This window comes from Spermophilus citellus (genome assembly GCF_964194105.1).
Source record: "Spermophilus citellus genome assembly, chromosome: 8".
NCBI lineage: Eukaryota > Metazoa > Chordata > Mammalia > Rodentia > Sciuridae > Spermophilus > Spermophilus citellus.
The window spans coordinates 58,403,378-58,411,983 of NC_138189.1; the positions used below are offsets into that span (position 1 = coordinate 58,403,378).

General features: G+C 39.2%; 2 protein-coding genes across 2 annotated transcripts; both read left to right on the top strand.

The window, feature by feature from the left end:
• Positions 1 to 378: 378 nt before the first annotated feature.
• Positions 379 to 1,748, top strand: PPBP (pro-platelet basic protein). The gene is made up of 3 exons (XM_081304679.1): positions 379 to 580; positions 876 to 1,005; positions 1,138 to 1,748. The coding sequence occupies exons 1-3, from the start codon at positions 439 to 441 to the stop codon at positions 1,238 to 1,240; spliced, it is 375 nt and encodes a 124-aa protein (XP_081160805.1). The 5' UTR covers positions 379 to 438; the 3' UTR covers positions 1,241 to 1,748.
• A 3,600-nt stretch (positions 1,749 to 5,348) lies between these two features.
• On the top strand, positions 5,349 to 6,310 carry LOC308654964 (platelet factor 4-like). Its single transcript, XM_081304704.1, has 3 exons — positions 5,349 to 5,529; positions 5,872 to 5,998; positions 6,111 to 6,310. The coding sequence occupies exons 1-3, from the start codon at positions 5,424 to 5,426 to the stop codon at positions 6,196 to 6,198; spliced, it is 321 nt and encodes a 106-aa protein (XP_081160830.1). The 5' UTR covers positions 5,349 to 5,423; the 3' UTR covers positions 6,199 to 6,310.
• The last annotated feature ends 2,296 nt before the right edge of the window (positions 6,311 to 8,606 follow it).

Below are 8,606 nucleotides of genomic sequence, written 5' to 3' on the forward strand. Positions count from 1 at the left end.
CTATTAAGCCTATAAACTGTATCATAGGAGAGGCAGGTATATTGTTACCCAGTTGATACAAAGAAAAGACATGCAGTATTTTAATCTGGTTCTTACCTCCCTAAGTAGAGTGCTTATATGAATGTAAGGGATATATGTATTGAGAAAAGGAGAGTAGGGATGTGAAATGACTCATAAAATGTAACTAATTTAGCAGGAATTTTGATCTGTCTGATGTTTTCTGGGTGGTATGACTTAAGCATGCATTTACGGGTCTATCAGTATACACCCTCACTTCCCCTTTCCTAACTTCTTCCTCCTTACTGGTCTTGAAGCAGTCATATCAAAGACATCTGGAGGGCATATAAAGCCACTTAGCTGCAGACTTCTAGGCAACAACGCACCTTCAGGCTGTGGTCTCCTGGCTCTGGAAACAGCTCTAGCTCTGTCTTCTGCACCATGAGCCTCAGACCCAGTGCCACCTCCTTCTGTACCAATACCAGCCGGGTTCGTGTCCTGCAGGTGTTGCTGCTGCTGTCACTGCTCCTGACTGTGCTGGTTCCCTCTACCACTGGACAACGCAGGAGAAATTTAGGGAAAGGTGAATCTAGCTATAGCTGTTTTGTTGCAGTTGTGCAGGGGGGACTTGAGTGGATGACTATCCTGGCCCTTCTAGGGCTAGCAAATGCCATTATACTAGTGAACCTAAGTGAAGGAGCTGAGCTTAGTGGGCATTACAGATGTGTTGTGCTATGTAATCTCCTAGCCATATTACTAAAGGTTTATCAATTATATGCCATTGTCTTATGGGAGTGGTTCAATTACCCTGAATTTACAAATAAAGAAACTAAGGAAAATAATCATGACCACTAATAGAGTTTTATGTTCCCTCATAGTCGAAAGTGTAGAACCATATGTTGAACTGCGATGCATATGTGTGAAGACGATCTCTGGAATTCATCCGAGTAACATCCAAAATTTGGAAGTGATCAGACCAGGGGCCCACTGTGCCAAAGTTCAAGTGATGTAAGTTCCTGCTTCTGTATCACTGCTTCATTAAGGAAGCCCTCCACCTCCTCACACCTACACTACTTTCTCCAGTCTCATGGATCTGTTCCCACCTAGGATACTCACAGATAATTGTGTTTTGTCTTGCAGAGCTACACTGAAGGATGGGAGGGAAATCTGTCTGGACCCAGAAGCTCCCAGAGTCAAGAAAATAATCCAGAAACTGTTGGAAAGTGATGAATCAGCTGCTTAATCTGTTTATTTTCTACCAACTCCTTTTTAATCTCCCAGGATGGGTAGGATTTTGAAGCCTTGACTTACTAGAGTTATTAATTCATATACTCATTTTTACTATACAAAAATTCAGGTACATTTTCCATTCTGTCTCCCAAATCCTAGTTGACTCTGAGAACTTTGCTTAAAAAATGACATAAAGAAGATGAAAATAAGCAAGACTAACATATAATTTAAGGTTTACTCCCCAGTTTTTGGCTAAACACTGTACTTGCTTTGCATTTCTTTAGTTGAAAATTTCTTTCCAAATACATTTGTGTAATTTTATTTCTCTAATGTTATGATCAATGTTCCTATGTTGATTAACAGATTTTACAATAGTCAATGACACTAGTGATCATGCAGAGCCAAGCATGGAATACTTGCTCAATAAATGCTTTTTAAGTGTATTTAGGCACTAGAGATTTTCAATGTTTTTGTTCTAGATGGCTTGTTTAAAAGTATCCTTTGGAAACTTTTCTAATGTTTATTTTGCCCTGAAACTCTAAAAATAATAAAGTTGTAGAATGTAAGTCTTGTAAGCAATGGTTATTTACTTTAAAGGGAATATAGTTAACACTAGTAGAACAATAAAATATATGGTGAAGAAAGCCTTGACATTCTTTATTAAAAACACTCTTGCATTTCTTGAAACAGAAAAGAGAAAGTGATAGATTTTATTTTATATTAAATGTTTTACTCTGGCATTTTGTATATATTTGCCTTTACTTAATGTGTGCATAATGACAATTTCAGTATTAGAATTGGACTTACAAATAAGTACAACAAAGAATATAAACTTGACTATTAATTGTTCTTTTTAAAATCAATATTCTTCCTCAATTTCTAAATCCATAAAATTTACACCCATGCTATTTTAACAGAAATATGAACATGAACCGAAATGTTATTTATTTATTTATCATATATTATCAAATTACAGACTTGGAGAAAGAGTTTTAATTCTCTCTCTCTCTCTCTCTCTCTCTCTCTCTCCCTTGTTTTTGTTTTACACTTTGGTATTTTACAATATTGCCAACAAAATTCACAAAGTTGATAATCTCTGTGATTTTTTCATGATATATTAATCAGAAACTACTAATAACTATTAAAAGACCAGGCATAGTGTTTTACATACATTGATTCAATAGTTCTGACAAGATGGCAATGATCTGGTTAAGAGACTTTTCTCAGAGCCAGAATAATTAGGTAACCTGGCTCCCCCACTTGTTGGCTGTTTGACTTTGATTGGATTGCTTCATCTCTCAGATGGTGATCATGTAATTGCCTATCTCAGAGAGCTGATGTGAGGAGTAAGAGTTGTTAAATTCAAGCTGCTTAAAACAATGCATGTCATACAAATAAATATTAGTAATTGTTTACTATTGTTAGTAGTAGTACGGCAAAGAAGAAATCTGAAGATGGCCCTGAAGAAATTCACACTGGGCTGGGGATGGAGTTTAGTGATAGAGGCCTTGCCCACTATGTATGAGGCTTGGGGTTTTAATCCCCAACAATGAAAAAAAAAGAAAGAAAGATGGGGTGAGATAAAGAAAAGAAACTCACCCCAACATTAGATACTAAGTGAGCAGAGTGATCATAGTGAGGATTTGAAAGCGGATTCTAACCCATTATACCATACCACTTTCCTGGATTCTTCTTTCTCTAAAGAAATTATATTTCATAGTGTTGATGACACAGAAAATAGTATTTAATACACAAATACCATACAGTGTGTACAGTATTGATCATAGAAAAATAAATAAGTTCACCAATTCTGACCTATAAAGGGACTTTAGTAAACATTTACCTACTAAGAATGTAGTTCATTTCAACTTTGCTTTATTAAGGGCTCCTTATATTATCTCCTCACTGTCATAACGTCAGTGCCTTAAAATGTTTTGCCTATAAAATAAATACACTTATTATGTAATAGGTAACAAAAATATGCATAAGCGTGGCGCAAAACTATAAATGGAGATAGAAGCCATTTTCATTAGTTTTTATCCAAAAATTAAAAGAAGTTTGGGTATCTCAGTCAATAGTGGTTTCCTACAAACAGTTGGCTGGGCCATCTCATGAAATATGACACAGTGTTTGCAGTACGCTTACATCTCCAAGATACACAGGCCATTTATTATTGTTGTATGGACACATTGAATTATTTTGTGTAAATGCATAGAAAGGATGACTTTATTGCCACTCAGTTTTGCCTGGATTCCTTTACATTGAAATTATTAAAATCTGGGGATATGGTTATACATAATTCAATGTTTTGCTTTACTATGTTCAAAACAATCCCTCCTCTCCAATCCCTCTGCTGCTAACCCAAAAGGAGACTCAAGTTTCAGTTCCATAAACACATATGATTTACACCATGGCCTATAACAACCATTATTGTATTAGATGTTGAATTTTCAAAAAATATGCTATGGAGAATTGCCCTTGAAGATCTCACTCACTGTTCAGCTAAGAGAGGCAGACATGTGGACAGAAGATTAAACTATATGTGGCACATGTCAGTATGGAGAGATCTGCAGCAATTGTACAAAGGAACACATGAATGAGTCAGAGCTTCATAATCATTTTCAACATGTGTTGTTCATTCTTAATGTAGCTATATTTATTAGGCCCTTACTAGTGTACCAAAATAGTGATAAACATGACCTCTAACCTCCTAGAGCTTTCCATTGAGGCAAAAAGAAAAAAAATTTAAACACTGTTAAACACACTCCAAGACATGCGTCTGAGCATAACATGTATATGCATATTATGGGTGTGAAACAGGAAAGGCTGGGGTGCTGCAAGAGAGAACAACAAAGGAGCATAATAGAGTGTCACTTCAGGCTCCTCTGAGGAAGTTGTTATTTAAACCAATACCAAAAACATGAACAGAACTTAACCAACTAAAAGGACAGGTGGTGAGAGAATAAGAGAAAGAACATTCCAGCCCCAGGGATTCAGTTTGCACTATGCACATTTCTGCAGATGTTCCATGCTGCAGAGCAGTTGGATGTCAGCTAATTCCATGCTGCAGTCTCCTAATATCCTTCACCACTACTAATTAGTGTGACAGAGAGAATCCAGCATATACCAGATTTAGAATGTGCATATCCCTAGTCCTGATAACAGCCAAGCCATTCCTTTTCAAGAAAAGAAAGACAGTTCATGTTGATCTCTTCACCTTTCCTGTGTGGGACTCTGTGGCATACCTTCCACCCTTACCTCCACATCATTTACACACTCAACTCCCAGACTCTGTATCCTCCTTCAGAGAACATTGTTGCTCCCCACCAGCAATACAGCCCATCTCACCCTTCACTGGGACTGGGACATGTGGCCCACCAAGCTCTCCTGTTCTCTCTTCTGGAATATTATCCGGGATGAAGACAAATGGAGAATCATTCAAGCTCCAATATTTTTTTTTTAAAAAAATCAAATAGAACTTTTGTAATATATCTAAGATTATGAGTAATAAGGATAATTGATCTTGCTTCTTACAGTATATGGGAAGATGGTTAGTGAAGCTGGTAAATCTCATCCAAGAGACTGTAGAAGGCTTCCACATTCAGGTAAAATTCTGAAGACAGTCATTGCCTAGAGAATGAATTCCACTTTTCAATAGCAGAAATCAATTACAAACAACACAGCTTTAACTACACAGTAGTAGCCAAACTCAACAGAAGTCAACCAGAAAGGCAGGGGTCTAAGGGCAGTTTTTGGTAATGCAGGAGCTAGTTAAGAAGGAAACAGAAATTGCCTGGGTCTCAAAGGTGTACACTGTGTAAATTGCATGGTGACCACAGAGCGCTCTGCGGTTCCACATAAAGAAAACATAGACCTAATAAGATTGAGCACTAGTGTTTTAAACTACATAAATGTGTGCACATTTCATTTAGGGTTGGAGATGTGGCTCCTGCTGCCAACTTAAGGCCAAGAAAGCCCTTTTTTGGGTTGTTTTATGTAATCTTGCCTGGCTAGAGCCCAACTCTTCTGTGAAATGACTTAGCTTCCGCACCCCAGTTCCTCATTCCCCATCCCAGGTTTCCGGACTGGAGCAGCAGGAGGGATAAAAGAGGCGGGGACATCGCTGGAGCCGCGGGCCTGGGAACCCTAGCCCCCACTTGCCCTGAGCATTCGGATCCTGCTGGAATCTCCAGGACATGGGCCTCACATTGCGCTCCTGCAGCCTCTGCCCCCAGCTCAACTCTGGGCTGCTGCTCCTGGGGCTGTTGCTCCTATCAGCTGTGGTCACAGTCGCCAGGAGCGGTGAGAGCAGAAGTAAAGTGGGGAGGGACCAACCCATGGGAGCAGCGGGAATTGATTCCGGGAACCCCCCGGGGGGCTGAGGCAGTGTCCTTAAGGTTAATGGTGCCAGCTCTATTGTCCTGGGGTTGCGAAGTGTGTGGGCACTGTGCCAAGCTCTGCACAAGCGCGCTGCCACTGAGTCAATATACCTTCCCTCTGGAAAAGCAATTCGTGGCTAAGGAAATGAAGGCCAGGGGCGGGGGTGGGGGGTGGTGCTGGGAGATTAGCTAGGTGCCTCTGGCCACTCCTGAAATCCCCCTCCTTCCCCTACTCCTGGCTCCTCACCTTTTCTGTCACCCTCAGAGGACTCTGAAGAAGATAGGGAGTTTCAGTGCATGTGTGCAAAGACCAGGTACAAAGTCAAAGTCAAAGACATCACCAACCTGGAGATGATCAAGCCAGGACCCCACTGTGCCACCGCCCAGATGATGTGAGTTCTGTCCCTGTATAGTTGGTACTGCCCTTTGTCCCTCTGTCCCCTCTGTCTGATCTTGTTTTGGAATATAGGCACCAAAAGCGCATCTCTTCTCTTTTTCCTGCAGAGCTACACTGAAGAGTGGGAGTAGAGTTTGCCTTGCAGGGCAAGTCTCCTTCTTTAAGGCATTAATTGGAAAACTCATGCAGAGGTAGTTTCTACCTGGCTAAATGTGTACTTTGCTATATAACATGTTTGGGTGTTACCCCCACCACACACATACACAGACATTCACTCTAACTAAAAAATAATCTTCTAATGCTTATATTATCCTTCAAATCTTAAATAAACAAATAATATGAATCAAGGTGTGATTTCGTCAAAATATTGCTTCATAATATAGCAGAAAATAGTGATGTCATATCATTTTTTCTTACAAGAAAACACCTCCAGAATTTTAAGCAAAAAAAATATTTTGAAGAAGGGCTTGTTTTATAAGGACTAAAATTGCTTGGTGCTGCATGTTGGCTGATAGATATTTGCATGTTTAGGTGACTGCATTATTTCATAGATGCATATTTACTGCATTTCTTAGCTTTGTTAATAATAGAATTTAATCATTACTAGTTTCCTAGGCTTTTTTAAATTAAGTAAATAAATCAGACCCTGATTTTATCCCATTAAGACTTAGACTCTACTACATTATTATTAGAAAATTAATAAAAATAGAATTTGAAAAGAATAGTTAATGCCACTCTATTAATACTTTGGGAAACTGCATTAAAATAGGTTAATCTTTATAAGGTTTTTGAAAATGTTGATATTCCATAAAAATGAAAATCAAAAACAGTTTTTGTATTCATAATGCTGCCTACAATGGATCCCTATTTTGCAAAACTACCAGTTTGTTCTTATTATATTTACATGTTAGTATTCCTCTAAGCATGCAGATGTCTTGAATAGAATTTTTTTTCCCTGGGCATTTCCAGGTTGAGGAGTTGCCTTAATTGCAGTTCAGTATTCTCCCTTGCATTCCCTAACATTAGAGGTGTTAAGATTACATGTTAAACAGCCATGGAACCAGGAGCAGTGCAAGCTGATGTTTTCATTCACACTTTGGGAAGATGTTACTACACTTTGGGGAGAAAAGAAGATGTTGCAACATGGGTATATTAGTTACCTATTGCTTGTGTAACAAATTCTCACAAACTCAGTGGCTTACACAACACAAATCTATTATCTCACAGTCCTGAAGGTCACAAATTCAAAATAAGTCTTCATGGGCTGAACTCAGCATGTCCTTAGGCTGTATTCCTTCTGGCTTTAGAGGGCAATCTTTCTCCTTACATTTCTCAGCCTCTAGAAGCCACCTCCATTCCTTGGCTTGGGGCCCTTTCTTCCAGCCTCAGCTTTTGTTGTCACATCTCCCCTCTCCTCTGACATTCTCTAATAAGGAGCTGTGTGTACACATTGGGCCCAATTGGATAAACCAGAATAACCTCACTATCTTCACATCCTAACACATGTGTGAAAATTTTTTTCTAGCCATTTGAGGTAACCTAGTCATAGTTTTCAGGCATCAACCCATAGGAATCTTAGTAGTAGGGGACATGATTCAGCCTACCACAATGGACAAGAAGGCAAAATCTAGTTGAGGCAGAAGAAAGCCACAGATGCTTTTTGAGGAACTAGGCAATTTCGACCTAAGGTGACAATGTTTGTATAATGGTATGTTTAAACTCCTAAGGGAAATGAGACTATGATGCCATTCAGTCTCTTGGGAAAAAGGGACACCCTAGGATGACAAATTAATTAAAATAGACACAATTTCTAGAGGCTTATAAAGTGCCACAACATCATCTAAAATTTCTACACCCACACTGCAAGTTAGGTAATATTATCCCCATCACAGAGTTGAGGTAACTGTCTAGGAAAGGCCAGGGCTTGTTAGAAGCTATATAAATCAGTCTGGTTCCTATCTCCCTGCTCTGGGTTTCACATTGTGCATTCACACAAACAAGTAGCATGGTAGCCCATGCTTCAGAAAGGAATGACCCCATAAACTGGCTCTTGTAGATGCATTAGGGTTTGCTAGTGGGTCAAAGGGAAGAGTGGTACTACCACAACATGAAAAACTAGACAGAAAGATGCATGATTGTTAAGTCCTCGGCATACTTGGACAGAAGCTCATAGTTCTGCAGGGCTGCAGTCTATGGGGAAAGAGAGTGAACAATGGTCTCCCGTTTAGTTTTCATCCACTTGGTGCTTTTCACTTCCTGCATAGATCTCATGCATTCTTACCTAAATTATCTTTCAAAACACAGATATAATTATGGCACTTCCCTTCATAAAACAAAATTCAAAGCCCTTAGCATGGCTCTCAAGGCTGTGCTACATTCACTTTCCCTCTGTGCCTTGTTTCCTCATCCATGAAGTGGGAACAATCTGAGTATATGCTTCATGGTTATTGTGAAGACTAAAGAAGTGGCATGTGTAAAACATTTGGTGTAGTTCTTCATGCTTAAGAACACCAAATAATAATTCTTGCTATCAATAATGCTTCCAAAATACCATCCCAGTCAGTGTGGAGTGTTGTGTTTAGCAAAGCAATCTTTTGTGACAG

Excerpts from the sequence above, each read along its gene's own strand:
- PPBP (XM_081304679.1), top strand. The coding sequence starts at position 439 with ATGAGCCTCAGACCCAGTGCCACCTCCTTCTGTACCAATACCAGCCGG. Across the intron at positions 581-875 it reads CAGGAGAAATTTAGGGAAAG|TCGAAAGTGTAGAACCATAT; the intron begins GTGAATCTAGCT and ends GTTCCCTCATAG. Across the intron at positions 1,006-1,137 it reads TGTGCCAAAGTTCAAGTGAT|AGCTACACTGAAGGATGGGA; the intron begins GTAAGTTCCTGC and ends TTTGTCTTGCAG.
- LOC308654964 (XM_081304704.1), top strand. The coding sequence starts at position 5,424 with ATGGGCCTCACATTGCGCTCCTGCAGCCTCTGCCCCCAGCTCAACTCT. Across the intron at positions 5,530-5,871 it reads GGTCACAGTCGCCAGGAGCG|AGGACTCTGAAGAAGATAGG; the intron begins GTGAGAGCAGAA and ends TGTCACCCTCAG. Across the intron at positions 5,999-6,110 it reads TGTGCCACCGCCCAGATGAT|AGCTACACTGAAGAGTGGGA; the intron begins GTGAGTTCTGTC and ends TTTTTCCTGCAG.